Source organism: Euprymna scolopes, chromosome 16 (genome assembly GCF_053919585.1).
Source record: "Euprymna scolopes isolate OS-2025 chromosome 16, ASM5391958v1, whole genome shotgun sequence".
NCBI classification, from domain to species: Eukaryota; Metazoa; Mollusca; class Cephalopoda; order Sepiida; family Sepiolidae; genus Euprymna; species Euprymna scolopes.
In genome coordinates, this window is record NC_136497.1 from 59,651,928 (window position 1) to 59,672,814 (window position 20,887).

General features: G+C 32.9%; 1 protein-coding gene across 4 annotated transcripts in view; it reads right to left on the bottom strand.

The window, feature by feature from the left end:
• Positions 1-20,887, bottom strand: part of LOC145295995 (vacuolar protein sorting-associated protein 11 homolog) — a 156,575-nt gene that overhangs the window by 60,772 nt on the left and 74,916 nt on the right. For 2 of the 4 annotated variants that reach the window (XM_080142002.1, XM_080142000.1), the window contains exons 16-17: positions 16,353-16,382; positions 5,132-5,232 (exon numbers count right to left, since the gene is read on the bottom strand). In XM_080142002.1, the coding sequence (XP_079998128.1) occupies positions 5,132-5,232; positions 16,353-16,382 (131 nt within the window). The remainder of the gene's footprint in view (positions 1-5,131; positions 5,233-16,352; positions 16,383-20,887) is intronic. The other 2 variants (XM_080142004.1, XM_080142003.1) reach the window with 1 other exon arrangement.

A 20,887-nucleotide genomic window follows, 5' to 3' on the forward strand; every position in this document is an offset into this window, starting at 1 on the left:
CAGCACCAAGGGACAAAGATATACGTTCACGGATCCTAACAATTATGGAGGCGGATCCTAACATAACATTGCAAAAAGTCACTGAAGAGTGTCAACGTCTGATTAACATAAAGAAAGACAACACTCGCATTGAAGAGAAAAATATTTTTAAGGTGCAGCAAGTAAAAAGGCAAGGGACCACAAGAAAGTCCAGGTTCCAAGAACACAGGATCCTTAAAGGATACAAAGACCCAAAGCTAAAGTGTAAATGTTGTGGTAGTTTAAGACACAACAATAAGACCTGCTGGTTTAGGAACAAAATATGTTATGAATGTGGTCTCAGAGGTCACAAGGGAACATACTGTGCCCAGAAGAAAAGACAAGGGACCGATAATGTAAATACGCTTCGCATGAATAAAGAAAAAAGCTGCGAAAGACGGAAATATGTTGATGTTCGGATAAATGGACATCTGGTTACATTGCTTCTGGATAGCGGTGCAGATATTAGTATTATAAATGAAGATATATGGAAAAGGATAGGTCGACCTGAATTAACGAAAACCAGAAAGACGGCGAGAAGTGTGTGCGGCAAAAGATTAGAGTTCAAGGGAGAATTAAAATGCAAAGTGACATTCGCTAACCAGACTCATAAATCCAAAGTGTACGTCGTACCAGGAAAGAATACATGCCTGTTTGGGGTAGATTGGATTGTCCTGTTTAATTTATGGGAGAAACCCATAAATTCGTTTTGTAACGTTTTAACTGCAGAAAAAGCAAACCAAAGGGAAGACTTCCTGAAGGATTTGAAAACTGAATTTCCCAATGTTTTTGCCGAAGGACTAGGACTCTGTATTAAGACAGAGGCAAAATTTGAATTAAAGAAAAATGCCACTCCAGTATTCAAACCTAAAAGGAATGTGCCTTTTTCAGCGATGGACGCAATCGAAAAAGAGTTGGATAGACTTCAACAACTGGAAGTCATTGAAAAAGTTAACCACACAGATTGGGCAAGTCCAACCGTGTATGTAAAGAAAAAAAATAACAGAATAAGGGTCTGTGGAGATTTTTCAACGGGTTTAAATGACTGTCTATTGGACCATAATTATCCCCTTCCGTCCGCAGAAGATCTGTTCTCTAAGCTTAACGGAGGAAAAATTTTTTCTAAGATAGACCTCTCAGATGCTTACTTGCAAATTAAGATCAGCGATGAATGCTCCAAATACTTAGGCATAAATACTCATAAGGGCATTTTTAAGCTAAAGAGGCTTCCTTTTGGATTAAAGGTTGCTCCTGCTATTTTCCAGCAAATTATGGACACGATGCTGGCAGGGTTGGAATTTTCAATGGCCTACCTTGACGATATCCTAATTAAAAGTGAAAATTTGCAAGATCATAAGAAGCATGTAAAAGAAGTATTCAAAAGAATACAGGAATTTGGTTTTAAATTGAGCCCAGAAAAATGCGATTTTTTTATGAAAAAAATTAAATATCTAGGTCAAATAATCGACAAAGAGGGTCGAAGACCGGATCCACAAAGGACTGAAGCAATTGAAAAGATGCCTGCTCCAGATTCAGTGACAAAATTAAAATCGTTTTTGGGATTAGTTCAATACTATGCAATTTACATCCCTAACATACATAATTTAAGAGCTCCTCTTAACGAGTTACTGAAAAAGGGTGTTAAATGGAACTGGAATAAGGAATGTGAATCTGCTTTCCAAAATATCAAAAGATGTCTACTGTCAGACTTAGCATTGGCACATTTCAATCCAGAAAAGGAACTAATACTAGCAACGGACGCCAGTGATTACGGTGTTGGCGCTGTATTACTTCACAAGTATGAGGATGGTAGGACAAAAGCTATCGCCCATGCTTCAAGAACGTTGGTTGCAGCGGAGAAAAATTACAGCCAAATTGAAAAAGAGGCGCTGTCGATAATATTTGGAATTACAAAGTACAATCGATTTCTCCATGGACGATCTTTTATTTTGCAAACCGACCATAAACCCCTACTTACCATATTTGGATCAAAGAAAGGCATTCCCACACATACTGCGAATCGATTACAGCGATGGGCTGTAACCCTCTTAAACTATCAGTTTAAGATGGAACATGTATCCTCAAAAAAGTTAGGACACGCAGATGCATTATCACGGTTGATCCCTAAAAGAAGCGAAAGTTTCGAAGAAACGGTAATTGCTGCGCTTAAAGACGAAAGTGAATGTACAAGTTCAATGTGTAATATGATACGTGAACTTCCGGTAACTTTCGAAAAAATAAAAAAAGAGGCAGTAAATGACATTTTCATTAAGAAAATGAAAAATCAATTGGGATGGATAAAAAAAAATAAAAAGGTAGATCAAACAACGCCTTTTTCCATCTGTGAAGATGTGCTCATGTATGGTGAGAGGATCGTAATTCCACTAACGTTACAGAGGAAAATTCTGAAGGAATTTCATACAGGTCATCCGGGCATTTCGAGAATGAAATCCCTTATGAGAGGATATGTGTACTGGCCTGGTATGGACAAGGAAGTTGAAAAATGTGTCAAGACATGCAGAGGATGTCAATTAGCAGCTCGAGATCCTCCAGTAAAAACGACGCCATGGCCAAAGACGGACCTACCCTGGTCACGTCTGCATATTGATTATGCGGGACCTATAAATGGTTATTTTTACTTGATTATTGTAGATTCTTTTTCAAAATGGCCAGAAATATTTAAGTTTAGACATCCAACAGCAAAAAACACTGTGAGTGCGCTTAATGAAATTTTTAGCCGTTTTGGAGTGCCAAAAACCTTAGTGAGCGATAATGGAACAGCATTTACTGCTCATGAATTCAAAGAATTCTGTGACTCACTAAATATTCTACATATGACAACACCTGTGTACCATCCACGATCGAATGGGTTGGCCGAAAAATTTGTAGATACGTTTAAAAGGGCACTTAAGAAAAATCTTACTACGGACACAGACGAACAATGTATTCAAACATTTTTAGCAATTTACAGGGTGACACCAAATCCTAATAATAATGTCAATTCTTCCCCGGCTGAGCTAATGTTTGCAAGAAAGATAAGATCTGTCTTCGATAGGCTGCTACCAGAGAAAAAGAAAGTGTTAAAAAAAGAAAACCTTAATACCAAGTGCTTCTCCCCAGGTGAAAATGTATATTTCAAAAATTTTCAAAATGGACGAAATCAGTGGGTTGAAGGTATTATCAAAAAAAGGATTGGGAGCATGGTCTATACCATCCAAGGATTAAGTTTTGTCTGCAAAAGACACAGAAATCAAATACGTCCCAGACTGTCTCCAAATGTGGAAGAGACACCAATGGACACATTGTGCGATATTTTTGATATACCAAAACCAGCGTGTGTACCGCAAACAATGAATATTTCGCCTGAACCGACCATACGGGCTGGACAGAAACCTTTACCCCGGGTAACGCTGACCAGAAGGAAAAGCGCAAGAAAGAGAAAAGTTACCAGGAGATTAAGCCCTGACCCTAAAAGGAAGAGGTATTTAAGCTAAAATCAGGAAGATTTCAGCTTCAGGGGGAGGTGTTGTGAAGGAACATAACTGGCTATACACCGGTTACAAACTGTATATATATATTGGACTGTTTGGCAGACAGCGGCAGACAGCGGCAGACAAGCAGTCGCAGTAAGACGGATAGTCTTACGTGTTGATTATCAGACTTTCTTCCCCTACTTGTTACTATGTACTTCTATTTACCTTAGGCGAGCAGCCTTATGTTTCTGTATTATAAATAAACCCCATTACACATACCACTCGGTGTAACTCACGTTTGTCTTTATTTCCTAAGTATTTAGGAATATAACAGTAACAAACAAGATAATTGTGATAGAAAGAAAAATAAAGCCACAGGAAAGAAAGAAAATTGGATAAAATAGACATTAAAACAAATCACTGAAAGTTGTTAGAACATTTTCAGTTTAATGACAAAAAGAAAATGTTAACATATAGTGTAAATATTAAAAGATTAGAAAAAAAAAGGAGTCAGAATTTTTAAGATTCTGGTTAGTATCCTTGTTTTGTGTGTCAGAAGTGTATTAGAAACAATGCAATACCATGTTATCTGTGTCTACTGTGGCTTTACAAAAAAATGTAGTGACCTAAAGATTAAGTTATCTTTGAACACAAACTTTACATGTAGCCGATGCACATTCTATTAATGGTCATTCCCATAAAGAGATTGTACTAGATAACTATACCCTGGAGGTATTAGGCTCTTTCTGCATACCTAGGAGATATGCTGAGTGCAGGAAGTGGATGTGAACTCAACAACAAAAGTGAAGGCAACTTAGGTGAAATTTTGTGAATCGTTGCCTCTGATAAAATCATGTGCTGTCCTTCTCTACATCCAGGATGATTTGTATAGCAACTGTGTCGAGAGCATCATGATATATAGCAGTGAATTCTGTGCTCATGCTCAGTCCTTTCTCACCTGTCTGCAGCATAATGACAAATCCATGATCAGATGGATGTGCAATTTGAAATCTGATTAAACCCAACACATGAGGTTGAAGGATTTGCTGAAAGCACTAAACTTGTACAACATAAAGGTTATCCTAAGGATGAATTGATTATGCTGATATGGTTATGGTGGAATGATCATCCTTCTAGATAAATTGTTACAGAAGCATATATGTCCTAAATCACAGGGAGGTTGTCCAGCCAAGAAAAACTTGGAAGCAAGTGATTGAACAAGATTACACAGAGTGAAATTTGGAGACTGCTGACCTGCTGACCTGCTGAACTGTAAGAAGTGGAGATGGAGCTTGCATGATATCAGAAAATGTTTGACTCCTGAACAAAGGAAAAGTGGCATTGAATGTATAGAAGAGGAAGAGGATTGATTATTTGGATCATAAAGGATGCCATTAAAAATTCTGTACATATTCCTGCACAAAAGAGTTTGCTAAGACACACATGAGGAAGTTTGGAAATTACATCGGCTGAAACGTAAGAGTAATATCAAAGATGAGAACAGTAGTCAAAATCAGATTTGTTGGAATGAGACCTTATACAATTCTGCTTAATCTTATCTTCCTCTGATGGTTACATGCACTGATATACTTTTTCCGTCGATATCCACATCGTCATTATGTCACACTAGCTTTCCTCACCTTAATCATATGTTCCAAGAATTCAGTCAATCGAGCAGAACTGTTGACAAAAATATGAATGAATTCTTCAGCATATGCTTTCTGAATTTGAGGAATTCCACCTGTTAAAACAAAAATAAAAACTGTATAAAACAACCTCTGCTGATCATGGGTGGAGATGACAAAAAGAATATATGCTATTACACAGATGGTACTATTAAATGATCTGGTCTTCTTGGTTATTCTTTTCATGTTTCAGCCTTTACTAGAGACAAAAATAACTAAGAATGGCTTAACCATTAGCACACTTTTACCCAGTCATGGCCGACAGAACAAGAACAATCTATTCCCATGAATTAAATAATGGGCTCAGTTTGAAATTCCATATAGGTTCAGGAGTTTGACAAAGATTCCCAAGTTTTAAAAAAAATGCACCTGAAGAGGGCTGGGATTTAAATCAACTGAAACATGAAAATAACAATCAAGATGGAAATAGGATTCCAAATAATTCAAATTATATACGTCATTGTTCAATGCAAAGTATTAATGATAGTTTCATAATACATATTAGCAAGAATTCACTTTTTTTTTTCTATCAGCTGCTCCTGATGCTTACCAGGATTAATCAATTATAATTTGGACCTCCCTCATGATCTCCTATGGATTATTATGTTTTATTCTGTGCTGTCCTAAACATGATATTAAATTACATCTGATGATGAGGCCTTAATTTGGGAACTTTCAGGAATGTGGAGTTTCAATTCAAAGTTGCCATTTCTACTAGGCCCAGCCTGACCTAGATAGTAGTACCTGTCAAAATCCTCACTATGAGTTTAACAGAATCTGAGTATAACAGGAAAGCCCTTGCTAAGAAGTTCTGTTCATGAAAATTCTGCTTGATTCTAGGCAGAGGAAAAAAGTTTTTTTTTTTTTTTTTTTTCATTATCGTAGTCAGGAGAGTTCTTGTTCTGAATGTCTTACAAGAAAGAACCAGTGATTTGAGCTCGGTTGAGTACCTCCCATGAAAATAACAAGTACAGAAACTAGATCTCATCTGTGAGAAAATTCCTGTAAGGAACAGAATACATCATCTACCACTAAATTTCAAAGGCAATTTTGTATTCTGTCAAGGCAGATGTGGCAGCAGTACATATTTTGGGACATATCTGACTTTTATATAGATATGACAGGAAACTGTATCCGGTTGTATATATGTATATCAATTCATAGCATAAACAACTATTTAAAGATGTCAAAGGCTTGAAGTTATAAATTATTACACTCAAAACAGAATTTGACAATGGGTTGATATGCCATAAAACCAAACAACCAACCAAGGCAGTGATGATGGCTAAGTGGTTAACAACATGAACTGACGACCCGGGTGTGCCAAGTTCAAATCTAGTTTGTTTCACAGAAGCACATTTATTTAAGGACATTGGCAACCTTCACATGGTCCCTCCTGTAAGTACCTGAATTCTTTCTAGAAATAATTCTAACAAGAAAGATATTGAGGAAATGAATGCCAACAATAATCATCTGATTCATACAAAATGAATGATGCTTAATAACAACAGAACAAGCACTTCTAAGAAGCTTTGTTCATGGAATCTACGTTTTGATTTAGGCACAGATAAAGAGTAGGGAAAATTATTGACAGTGGTTTCAGTTAGATGGGTGTTTTTCATGAAAGATTGGCAAGGGGAACCAGAGATTGGAGCTCAGACGAGCACTTGCCATGGAAATAGTGATAAAACAAAGACAGGCTCGCAACGTCTCTTCTGTGGGCATCCCCCACTAAGCCACGAAGTCTATTTTGTACTCTGTCAAGGCAAGATAGGCTGTTTTTAGCAGCTCCTGCCCAGATGTGGCACCAGTACTCCATCCTTGGCTTTTATATGCCCAGATGTGGCACCAGTACTCCATCCTTGGCTTTTATATAGATAAAGAATTTCATCAGCAGTTAGAGATCTTCTGGAACGGTAGAAGGATCCTACCATTTTTCAAACAACTTGGCAACAGACTTGATGTACGTGTTCCATTTCAGATCAGGAGTAAAGGTCAATCCCAGAAGCTTGTCAAAACATGGAGCCTCCCCAAGGTGAAAGCCATCCATTTCAATTGATGCCAGATGGGGATCAGAGCATTGATGATGTAAAGATAGGAGCTTGGTTTTAGATGCATTAAAAGTAACCAGCCACCTCTTCCTCCATTGTATCACGCGCTCAAGATCAGAGGAGAGAGAATTAGAGAGAACTTTGTCATTTATGGCCTTTGATGTATTGCCATAGATGTTCGTGTCATCAGTATAGATGTCAACGAATGATTTAAGTATGTGTTTTGGGGGATCATTAATGTAGATCAGGAAGAGAGTTGGGCCCAGTATGAACCCCTGAGGGACTCCAGCATTAATACTGTGGGCCTCTGATTTCTGCCCATCAACCACTATTCTTATGAACCTATCAGAGAGAAATGATTCAATAATTGAGAAAACATTTCCAGTTATACTGTAGCTGGAAATCTTGTGAAGTAGGCCTTTATGCCATACCTTATCAAAGGCCTTTGATATGTCAAGAGCAATTGCACTAGAAAAGAAGCCTTTGTCGAGATTCACTAATCCTATGAGATATAACTGTTAGCACATCTGCTGTAGATCTAGCAGAATGGAAACCATAAGGCTATTTCTGCTTAGGTGGTTGACTACTTCTTTATTTAATATGGATTCCAGCAACTTACTCATCACACACAGGAGACTTATTGGTCTGTACTGAGAGGGAGATGACTTATCACCTGAATTCTTGAATACAAGGCATACTGATGAGGTTTTCCAGGATGTTGGGAAGCACTCCTCCTTAAGGCAATGCTTAAACAGTTTTGTAAATATGGGGGCAAGTTCTGGTTGAAGCTTTTTCAACACTATAATTGGAATGCTGCCAGGGCCAGTTGCTTTACTGGAATCAAGGTTCTTGATTAGTTTAGCGACCTCACGCATAGATATTTGTATGTTGCATAGTATGTTGTCTGTTATAGGAAGAAATACGGGGAGTTGATGGCCGTCACTGCATAGGGTAGAATTAGTTGCAAAGGTCTACATGGACCTATCTAAATTAATTGGCTCATCAATGTCTAATACAATTAAAGACTAGCTAATTTAAAAAAAAAAAGGGGGGTATTAGCAAGGATGATATTTAGCAATCTGACACCAATTAAAACATGTCATTTATTGTCTAGACAGGTAACTCCCACTAATACACTTATTGGGTGCACACACAACCTCCTTATATAATGTACATTAGTACTTTATTTGATATACTGGACACAATACAGAAAATAAAGATCCAAAAATTTAACACTGATACAATTATGTTGAAGTCTAAAAAGAAAGACTGAAAATAAATTAGGCAAGACAAAATAAAAAAGATTGTGAAAAAAAAAAAAAAAAAAATGATTTCCATTTGCATATGAAAAATAAAAAACTAAAGAAATCTGATAGGATACCCCATCCTCAGCTTAAACAAACTGATAAAAAAATTAAAAAAAAAAAAAAAAAAAAAAGAAGAAATCCAAGTATGAAAATGAATGTAAAATTATTTGCAACATTATTTCAAACATGCATCATCCAATAAATCATGGCGATACTATAGCAAAGAAGGTTTACAAAATAAATTAATGCAAGTGTAAAAGTAGGCATCATAATTTTGTCAAGCAAATTTCACATACGGGATCTATTTCTAGTCATCACATTTTTTTCTTCTGATATGACTGTATAAGAATCATGAATTACCGTTGTTGCAAGGGAGAAATTAATTACACATTTGTTCTTTTTAAAATGGTTATATTATGTTTGAATATAAATGTATATGACATTTACAAACGAGAAAAGAACAGAAGAAAATTACTATTGCTTCATTACAAACAAAGACAAGTTTATAAATTAACACTTCACATTTGTTTTTTAATTGAGCATTAACAACTTTATTTGGACATTTTTATCATTTCAAAAATAGTATGTATCATGCTGCTTTTTTGTTATCATTCACTATGTATCCTCTGCTTGATAATAAAAACAAATGTATATTTATTTGTATAGAATATATATTATATATCTATTATATAAAAGGATAGTCGTGTGTGCTTGTGTCCCTAAAAGTAAAAAAATAATCAAGACACACAAACATACCAACTATATTCTTTTTCAATATTGTCTGACATATTTCTTTGCAATATTCATTCTTTTGGGGATCAACAGAAACAAAATGAGCTCAACATTTAGAGTATTTTTTCCATCAACTTTTGGTATGAAATGATACTTGTGATAGAGAAAGGGAGGATGGAGGAAGAAGAAAATAGGAGAGGGGGAGTTAAATAAATGGAGAGGTAGAAAAAGAGAAGTTTTAAAAGAAGGATGCTAATCATACTTTTAACTCTTCCATTTTGTTGCCCATTTCCGCAACATCGCATAGCCATTCTAATATATATATATATATATATATATATATATATATATATATATATATATATATATATATATATATATACAGTTATGCGATTCCTTTGGAACTTACCTGTTGGATTGGAAGTTTTGAATTCGACCGTGTTTGGATTTTACCATTCTTGGATTTTTTACCCTTCACCGGACTATCCATTCATGTGAAATCTTTTTATCATTCTTTCTTTTACCTCCTATTCCCCTTACCTCACCCTTTTTTTAACCAAGTAAAATCTGTGACTTACTTGTGGTTTCATTAAATACTTTTACATGCAAAATCCGATCCCGCATTTTGCTAATTCCTGCCCTCTGATGAGAAGGAGAGTATTTCTTCGAAATTCCGCGGATTAAGGACTATCCAATTATCTTGTGCTTCCTTTTTAAAATTAAATATGTTTTTAACTCTTTTTCAAGATGTTTTTTAACATGTTTTATTAATCATTTGTTTATATATATATATATATATATATATATATATATAATATTTTTTAAACCAAAATTTTTTAATATATTAAAATTCTGGTAATGTTCATATACCAATAAAATCAAAGTCAAAATTAATTGACTCAATTAATTAAGCTTCAAGATTATCAGTTTTCATAATCGAAAATGCATCTAATATTTTCAGAAAATCAAGAAAACAAAATATATAATGAGAACGTCATATGGTGTATTTCCTTAGACGTTACAATTGTTTCATAACTATTTGGACAAATTCAAATATTATATCATCTAAAAATATTTCACAACAGCTACTCTTCAGACAGTGAAATACATTTTATTATACATATATGAATATACGAATGCATTTATAATGCCTATTTTAAGGGATTAAGCAGTTGAACTCACCTCTATACAATTTTCATATTTTTTTTTTTTTGTAATTTTTCAATTGCTTTTGAATTGATTTCGCATTTTTATTTTTTATATGCAACTTCAACAATTCCCTATTTTTTATATTCAATTAATCATTTAATGTTTTTTTTTTCACCATTTATTTATTTTATTGATTTATTTCCCAAATACTAATCTACACCTTGAAATTTTAGTTTCTATTGATATGTTTAAATATTCATTTCTCAATCTACCATAGTTTCATATACATTTTATTTACATGTTACGATCTCATAGTTGATTTTTTCCATACATTATTTCTTAAGAAGGAATTGTAATTAAAAGGTTTATTTGAATTAAATATTAATTAAAATTTATTTGCATTCTGTACTGTTTATGTCAATAATTTTAATTTTAATTTAACTTTGTAAGTCTTATTATCTAAGTATTATATTTTATTTTTTATCTTTACTATCCATTATCCTTATAGTTACGTTGCAAGGGAGATAACTATTTTCTCAATAATTAAATATTTATCAATTATCGAAATTACATGTATTCTTACTTTAATATTTTAACTTTAGTATTTATTAATTGCCTTTGCTTGATTTTAAACTTATAGTTCTAACCATATCCTCTATATATCAATCCAGGTTCAATTTCACCTTTAGTTTGCTCCAACTGTATATTTTGATTTAATCTATTTTAATCCATCATAATCTGTTCATCCCCATATCTTACTCTTACTTAATGTTCGATTTTTGTTATTTCCTCTTGCATTATTGAAATTACTCAGGTGTTAGTTTATTACCAATAACGATTATTAAATTTAAATTTAATTCTATTTCTCTTATTTATGTTATAATTAGTTTAGTTTCTACATATTAATTTAATGATCTATTAATTTATTTATTGTACCATTCTAAAATCTTTGTATTAAACTTAACATTCTCTTACCATATTAATATTTCACTCTAAACCTTAACTCTTTCAATTTTTTATGTTTTATTATAAAATGCTATTTTAATCAGGTTTTAGGCATGATAATAGGAATTTATTTTTTATGAAGACAGCTTTGTATAAAATCCAACTTTTTGTTTAAAATTTCCTCTTTAGAATTCACTATATGGTATGACTCAAGTAAACATAAATTACATCTTTTTGATTTACTCGATTTATATTTTCTAGCTTTATCAACGACTGACCATTTTAATTCAAATTCTATTTCATTCCTACATAGTTGTCTAACCCAATCACCTAATTCAGTTTGTGTTCCTCTTCTTATTTTTAGTAATTATTTTTGTTCTATCCTTATTTCTATCATTATCCTCAACTCAATTTGGTTCCTTCTCTGATTCAATGTTAAATGATGCAACATGGTTTCAGTATCTGTCTTTAAAAAGACATACATTTCCCCCTAGATATATCTTTTTACTATTATCCTCCTTAATTTCACATTTGTGGACAATTTCAGAAATTAAGCAATTGCCCTCCACTAGACATTCATTAGATATCTAGTTACATTTTTTTCTCAATATTAAATTCACCTAATTCAATCCTATTATTATTCACTATTTTGTTTTGCCATTATTTGAACTTATTAGAGTTTGACTTAGATTGTAGTTAATAAGCTAATTAGTAATAATGTTAGAGTTTAGAAACTTATGCATAACAAAATATGTTAGAGAAAGAAAAATATTTAGTATAGAAAAAAAGAGAAATAGAAAAAAAAAAATAGTGAAACAATATTATAAGACTTAATTTATAACTATTAGTAAAAAGAAAAGGAAAATTTTAAAATTTTGTTGAAACTTCTTCATTGACTAATATAACCAAAATATCATAAATAAATTAAAATGAATAGAACGTAAAATGCTATATATCTTTAGAAATATTTAATTAATGGAAACTTTGGTTATATGAGCCCATAAAAAAAACTAAAAAATCTGAAAGAATATTAAGCCCTTTGGATGTGCAAGGTCAGTTGTCATTTCAGCTAGGTACCATAAATTTTTTTTTTTTTTTTTTTATTTCAATTTTCACCCCAAACAAGGCACAGTGCCACTTTGAAGCAGGGGGCTACTATTAGGGAATTAATTAGCGGGGTCATTATGAAGGGAGAAGAGTAGAAAGATGTTTGTTAACATTACACTTGAACTTCTGCATATCATTGCAGTTGGGAAAGCAGAATCCCGGAAGGGAGTTCCAAAGACCCGCAGTTCTGGGGAAGAAACTATTGGAGTAAAAGGCTTTCTTGCACCTAGGGATCTCCACTGTAAAGGGATGAGACTTAGTAGCTTGTCGGGTTTGTCGGGGGTAGTTACGTCGGGGAGGTACAAGTGTTTGCAGTTCGTCAGAGCATTCACCATTAAAGTATTTGTAGAACAGGCAGAGGGATGCAACATCTCGTCGATGGGACAGAGGTTGAAGCCCAGATGACAGTTCAGGACCTATCAGGTTTGCGACTCTTTTTTGAACCCTGTCCAGGAGCGAGAGACAAGCAGCAGATGCACCAGCCCAGATGTGACAACAGTACTCCATACATGGGCGAATGGTTGCCTTATAGAGGTATAGGATACTGGCAGGCGTAAGTAGTTTTCTAGCACAGTAGAGGGAGCCAACCTTCCTTGCAGCAGCCTTGGCAATGCTCTCAATGTATCTATTCCAGTTCATATTCCCTGTAAACGTTAGGCCGAGGAGTTTAAAAGAAGTACTTTCAGGCAATGTGTTCTTGGCCATTGCTATTGGTGGTAGAGAAGAAAATATATATATATATATATATATATATATATATATAGTGAATTAGTACCTAGCTAAAATGACATATATATATATATATATATATATATATATATATATATATATATATATGGTGAACTAGTCTCCTTTTGCAGACATAAGACTAAATTTAAATGTGGTCAATTCAAAATTACTTAACTTTAAATAATTCTCTTAAAATCTCATTTCCATCAATTACAGAGTTCCCTCTTTTACTTCTTCAGCACTATGTCACCTCAGTTTTTTATATTTTATTATATTCCCTATCCTTTTTCCCTCTACCTATTGATCGGCTGGCTACCCCCCACCACCACCACCGCTCACACTGCTGGAATGCTTATGCATGTGTATATGTAATTATTTTCTGTGCATATGAAGACCTGCGCATCTATGCTCTGATATGTATATGCCCTCTATGCTTGTATTCATGTGCGCATTTGAGTGTGTTTATGCATAGGCATACATTTGTATGAGAGTTCAAGCGTAATTTTTTTCATTTCCTTTCTATTGGTTGCATTATGACAGAGCCTGCAAGCACCAGTTGCCCGCTTTTTCCTCTAATTAGCGTTTATTCTTTCCTCAATTCCCACAATGCACAAAAACTCTCAAGAAAACCCCTTTAATTTTCCAGATAAATTCTTTCTCGCAATAAGCTTATAGCCCTAAAATTCTTTTCAAAAACACTGTTTTAAATATTTATGCTTCATTCTCGTTAACACTGCCAATAATCCCACCAAACCATACGCACTCATTTATTCGACTTTGCACTACCCTAATTACTATTTTTGCAAAGATAGGTTGTTATGACCAGGGCTATGACAAGGGCATATTCATTGCTTTTACTCTCGAGTATATATCCGACACAATTAAACACCATTAATCAACTAAAGATCACATCACTCTACATAAAAACATATAAGATATCAATGGATATATAACTGAGAATCAAAACAAGGAAAAGAATATGCTGTCATGACAACCAGATCATCATCTTCCCTTATTCCACAGCATTGAACTGCCTTGACGTTGGACCAATACCCTCCCTCACCTTCGAATGAACTCAATCCACTGCGTGATAACTTTCTAGACTTAGTCTTCAAATTATTTTCTTTGTGGATAACCTCAAAGACTTAAATTCTTCATCGGTGCCTATCCACTAGGATATTTATTCTTTGGATCACTTATAATCTCCAACAATATGCACTCGGACTAAATATACTTTATTAAATCTATGTACTTATATGTATATTTATTCAGACAAACTACTTTGCTGTATCATAGCTCTTTAATGCGACTAGATCAGCAAGAGCTTCTTCAAACCAACTATTTAGATAACAGTCAGCACTTTTAACCATTCAGCTATCATCTGGTAGTGACTGAGAGTAAGTGAAACTTCAATGATAAACATTATCAATTACATGGGAGCTTCAATTTGTTTACACAAACAGTAATGCATTATAAACTAGTGGCAGTTTGTGATTTCACTTACCAGAAAGTTCAATTCAAGAAGTAAGGCATATTTTATTCATCGACAGACTCTTTTGCTGTATCACAACTCTTCAGTACCTCAAGAAAAATCAAAACTCGAGATTTTGATTATATATATATATACCCTATTAAAGAAGGCTGATGAGGAACGCTTTAGTATCTTTTCTTATGTTAACATAAATATTTTTTTTTTCCTTTCTGATAAATATTATTCAATATTATTATTTTCTTTATTATTTTAATATTAGTATTGCAAATCTTGATATTACAATTATTTCCTGAAAATGACCAATGAAAATTTTTCTAATGAATGAAAATAAAACTATTAAAACAGTTAATATAACCAACTGTCGGCAACAACTTCAGTATCCTCAGTGAAATCAATGCTCACATCAAAGCTGCACGGCTCAAATGGCAGTCTGACACTGATTCTATGATCAATGGATCAATGATCAATTCCAAGTTCAAGATCAACTAAACTGATCATACAATCTGCTGCTTTGTACAGCTGTGTATGATGATCATCTTTGAAGACAAAAAAGAAGACTACAGATTATGGAGAGTAATAGTGTTAAACTTTAGTTCTGACCAGACAACCATATCAAAAATGTTGATATTCACCACATTATTAATTCAATCTCAGATAAAAAGAGTACCTTATAGGTAAGTCTCTGCTCCTGTTTACATTTGTACATTTTTTTGTATTTCAAAAAACATTCAATAAAAATATTTTATTATTATTATCATTATTATTACAGAAAAAAAATATAGAAAATTGTTCTTTTTTCATTGAAACATGTACAAAAAAGATTTGTTGCTTATACATATTTGGATAATGCAGGTGCAAGTATAAAGTGAATAATAGTTTTTTTAATTAGTGAAACACTATTTTATATGAAAGGGAAGTTTGGTTTACTCTAGTTTTGTCTGCAAAGGAGAAGAAAATTTGAGCATTTTGCAGGATAGACACAAAATGAAAAAGCAGTCAACAAACAAATATATAACATATAAATTTTACCAAAGGTAAACAAAGTTACTCTAAAGAGATAAGTTCTTTTGTGTTCTCATTTATTTTAAAGTGTTTATTTAATTTGAAATGCAAGTATTGCTCGAGAAAAACATGGTAGAAATAAGACAGTCATCTGGGGGGTCTGAATAATTGCTCAAAAATTGAAAATTAAAGAAAAGACTAGTAGAAATTCACCCAATAAATGTCCCTATGACATTTATTGGGTGGGTTTCTATCAGTGTTTTGTTTAATTTCTGATTTTTGAGCAATTATTGAAAATTTCCAGATGATTATATTGGCCAATTTTTATAACATAAGACTTGGCACTACTTGTGTTCCTGAGTAAATAAACTTAGAGTAACTTATCTTGCCTTTGGTAACAATTATTTATAATATATTTGTTTTTTGACCATTTTTTCATTTTGTTGTCTAAAAATTTAAATTTGAAAAAAAAATGGAAAGAAATAAGAAGAAAAAAGGGCAACTGCCTGACACAATTATGCAAGCAGCAGCAGTAGCAGTTGTTGCTGCAAATTGATGCAAGATTGAAATGAAAATGCGATGAGAAAAGCAATGATAACATTTTTTTCTTTTTTATTTTTAAACAGGAAACAAATGTGAAAATATTGTTGTTGCACACTTACCATCCAAAACGGTCTGATCGACTAAAGGCTCTGGAAATAAATAAGAAACATTTCAACTAAGAATAAAGGGTCGGGTAGGGAAAGTGGCACAGACGTTTCGTGCATAACCGAGGAGAAGGTTTTGATTATTGTCTAGAATTCTCCTTAAAGAAAAATCTGTATGATGTACATACCTGTGATGAAACAAAAATATTATATTCCAAAATTGATCAAATAGTTTTATTTTTAAGTAAGAAAATAAAATTTTATGAATATGTGAGATGTGACTGCTTTGTTCACCATTTTGAAAAAAAAAATCACAAAAACAATAATTTATATTTACTAAATTTATGTTTTAATGCCTACACATTCCCATTAATCGCTTAAAAATGATTTTCTTTATAAAAATAAAACTACTTGATCAATTTACATGATTTTTAGAATATGATATTTTCATTTTCTCATGGGTAAGTACATCATGTAGATTTTTCTTTATTTTTGTTTTTAATATAGAGGGAATTCTGGACAAGAACTAAGGTTTCTTAAGAACTTAGAGAATTTCTTTGGAGTTAGGAATTCTAAAGAGAGTCTAATTACTGGAATTAGGTTTAGTACTTAGGAGTCATATAATTTGGAAGTTAATTGTAGATATATGATTTGCAAAAATGTATAAGGGTGGTTAGGTATGATTGACATTATTTCACCATAGGTTCAACTGTGAATCTATATACAAAGATAGATATATGATAAGTTAGTTTAATCATGTGACTTAGGAAAGATTTGAAGTGAGATTTCAGTTGCAAAAAAGATCCTCAATTTATATTAATTGTTATTATTAAAGTTCATTTTAAAAAACTGTTTCAAAACTAAAGAAAATGAAATATAGTTTGTTTATTATTTATTTTTTAATTTAAAATAATGAAATATTTCTATTCTGTTATCATAATAGTTCATATATATATATATATATATATATATATATATATATATATATATATATAATGTTTATTATCACTGGCTAAAGTTGTTGTAAATTCCAAGATACATTTATAAAAAAAAAAAAAGAAGCGGTGCCTTACCTAAATAATAAAAATACCTTGTATGATTTCCGTTCTAGTATGCCAAAGCCAGAAAAAAGAACACCACTCTAGTTTTATTAGTTTATAAAGAATGAAGTCAATACATTAATAATTCATAAAAAATGTGCCTATAAACTTGTAAAATACAAAGACTCCTGTAGGCATATTAAGGTCACAATGATGGTTCAAAATTCAAAAAGAATTCTTGTTCACCCAACACTAACACCACCAACAAAACAAACACTCGACTAGCTACAACCACTATCAACAATTTCCCCCACTCTCTATCTGTGCCTAAATCTAAACACAAATTTCATGAATAAAGCTTCTTTTCTAGAACTGCCCACCTATGGAACTCTGTTCTACTGGCCTGCTTGTCAGCTAACTACAGCATGGTCGTAAACAAGTTCTTGTTGAGCTATCTCCTTAAATAATCAATTTTTACCAAATTTCCACCACTAACAATTACTAAACTGTTGTTTCAGTGATCATCTTACATTCATTAACCCTTATCCTCGAGTGGCCTTCAGGTCTTGATAAATGTTAACTCCTTTGTAAAACAAAAGACACTATGTTCAATACTGATGCTTTTTCTCGGTTATCTAGAACAAACATCTGTTTGCTTTTAATCCATCTTTTTAAAGGACAGTTTATGGGAATTAATTGCAACTATAAAATTCTGCCATTAGGAACACAATTTATTTTCATAGTCAGCTGACAGAAGAAACATTTGATACGCTTTGAAATTGATAAATTGTCGTGTCATTTTTAATCATATCGCCAATGGTGTTGAAGGATTTGAAATCTAGCATCATGGCAAAACTAATTCTCAGTCACAATTACTTTTGAGAAAACAAACATCTATTATCAACATTTTGTAAGGTGTATCCACGACAACAAACTTCTCATTGGAATTTAATAGACTGGTGCAGAAACCACATTGCACTGTTAGATTAATTTTGTTTCTTATTCAAATTGATGTACAAATGAAATATTTCAGTTCAAAATAAAATAACAGGAAAATGTACAAATGTTTCAATCTGCAATTATAAATACATGTTCTTTCCTCTCTGGAAACTGGCTATTTGACATGCAAAACATCTGATACATTTTGAAGCTGTAAGTTTTCATCTCTACTGTTAAAAAACCTTATATCTTATTAACATTCACTTGTTTACTTATTTTCTAACAATGTAGAAATTATTTTCACAATGTGTTCATTGTCAGACATTGAAAAATATGGCAGAAATATTTCTACATTATTTTTTAAATTTAATTTCATATAAACCCTGAAAATTATCTTTTTTTATGGTTTTCTTAAAAATCCAGAATTACTTTTTAAATCTAAAACAAGAAATATGTTCTTAATATACAAGCATTTTCATAACTATATTGAACATGAAAATATCCCCAAAGAGTAACTGAAGAACTGGGCTCCATAAAATAAAATATTTTAATACATTTATGTAGTGAAAATTGTTTGAATAAAATTAATTCATTAGTTAGTTAGTTAGTAGATGGAATTAATAATTTTATGATTTACATAAAAATTAATAATTTTATTATATCATAATTAGGATCATTTAATTCATTTTTATGTAAATTATAAAATTATTAATTCCATCTACTAACTAACTAACTAATGAATTAATTTTATTCAAACAATTTTCACTACATAAATATATGCAAATAATAGGGGGGAAATAAGTTCAATCCAGCGACTGACACCCTTTCTAACTCAACAATAAACAACAACATATGCAAATAATAAATAAAATATTTATCAATATTCAAATTTTATTTTTAGCTGCAATATTTTAAGTCTAAAAAATTCTTATTTTTTACTTTACTAGAATATCTTGTTCTTTACTTTTCCAGGTTGAATTTCTTGTCCTTTACTTTTCCAGGTTTAATAAAATCTTAAGAATATTACTTTTCATGCGTGCATTTTTCCATATAATCCATGATTTTTCCAGGCATTGCTATTGTATTAATATATAAATTTATAATATTGTAAAAAAACTTAGCTCTCAAACACACATTTATGCAATATTTATCATTCAATCACAGTAGTTCCGAGCCAGGGTCTCTACCGAGACTGCGGTTCATGAATTTGTGATCTGTATAGAGCGTAAACTAACAAAAAAGAAGATGGCACTCGGTGTCTTTTTTGATATCGTTGGAGCTTTTGATAACATACCCTTCAGTAGTATGTTCAAGTCGCTACGAGAACTCAATGTGCCACCAGTACTCATCCGATGGATTGAGTATATGGTGAGGCACAGAACAGTTCAAGTAGAACTACTGAGGGCAACTGTTAAAAGGGAAGTAGTTAAATGAAACCCCCAAAGTGGGATTTTATCACCTTTACTATGGAACTGTATACTGAATCCTCTTTTAAAGGAGTTTAAAAATAGGAATATTTATGCCCAGGCTGATGCTGATGACATCGCAGTGCTGGTCGCGGGTTCAAAAGCATCATTGGTCAGACGCATTGCCAAAATGGCATTAAATATTCCTAATAAATGGTCTAATCGAAATGAATTAGAATTCAGTAGCCGTAAAACAGAAATGGTCTTGTTTACATATAAAAGGAATTGCCAACTTGGTGAACTTTTTCTGAGTGGACAGAAATTGAAACTTTTGCAGGAGGCAAGGCTGTTAGGGGTAATCCTGGACAGTAAGCTAACCAGGAAAAGCCACATAGAAAAGATTTCCTCCTAGGCGACTGCAGCCCTTATGCAATGCAAACAAATTGTGGGGAAAACCTGGGCAGTTAACCCGCATGTAATGAGGTGGATATACATTGCTATGGTATGTCCCATTTTGTCGTATGCATGTGTTTCCTGGATCCGTGGGACAGAGAAACTGTACTTGAGGAAGAAACTCCAGAAGGTACAAAGACTTGCTTGTTTAATGACTTCTTCAGAATATCCGAGTACACCTACTGGAGCATTGGAGATGCTGTTGAATATCCCTCCGATTAAAGAATTCCTGAAGGCAGAAGCGATACGGGGATCCTATAGAATAGATCTCATGGGTCTGTGGTGGTCAAGATCTGTTGGGACTACTGGAAAAACAAAGAGTCACGTGGATTTGTGTAATGAGGCTAGGAAGGAACTACCGCTATTGCATGTGCCGGGTGACCTTATGACTAAAACCAGATCATTTGAAAAGCATTTCACATGTATGGTTTATGACAGAACAGGCGCAAGAGATTACGAAAAAGAGCTGGAAAGCAACGTAATCAAATGCTATACTGATGGATCTAAAATGAATGATAGGATTGGTGCGAGCGTTTATATAGAATACTCAAACCATCTCACCTGTCAAAAATCTTATTATCTTGGTAAACTGAGGACGGTCTTCCAGGCAGAAGTCTTCACCATATAGATATCATCGGATACAACACCAAATACCAGTCATGAGCTGGCACCATTGGATGTGGTACCAAACACCACCCCCGCCTTCACCGAA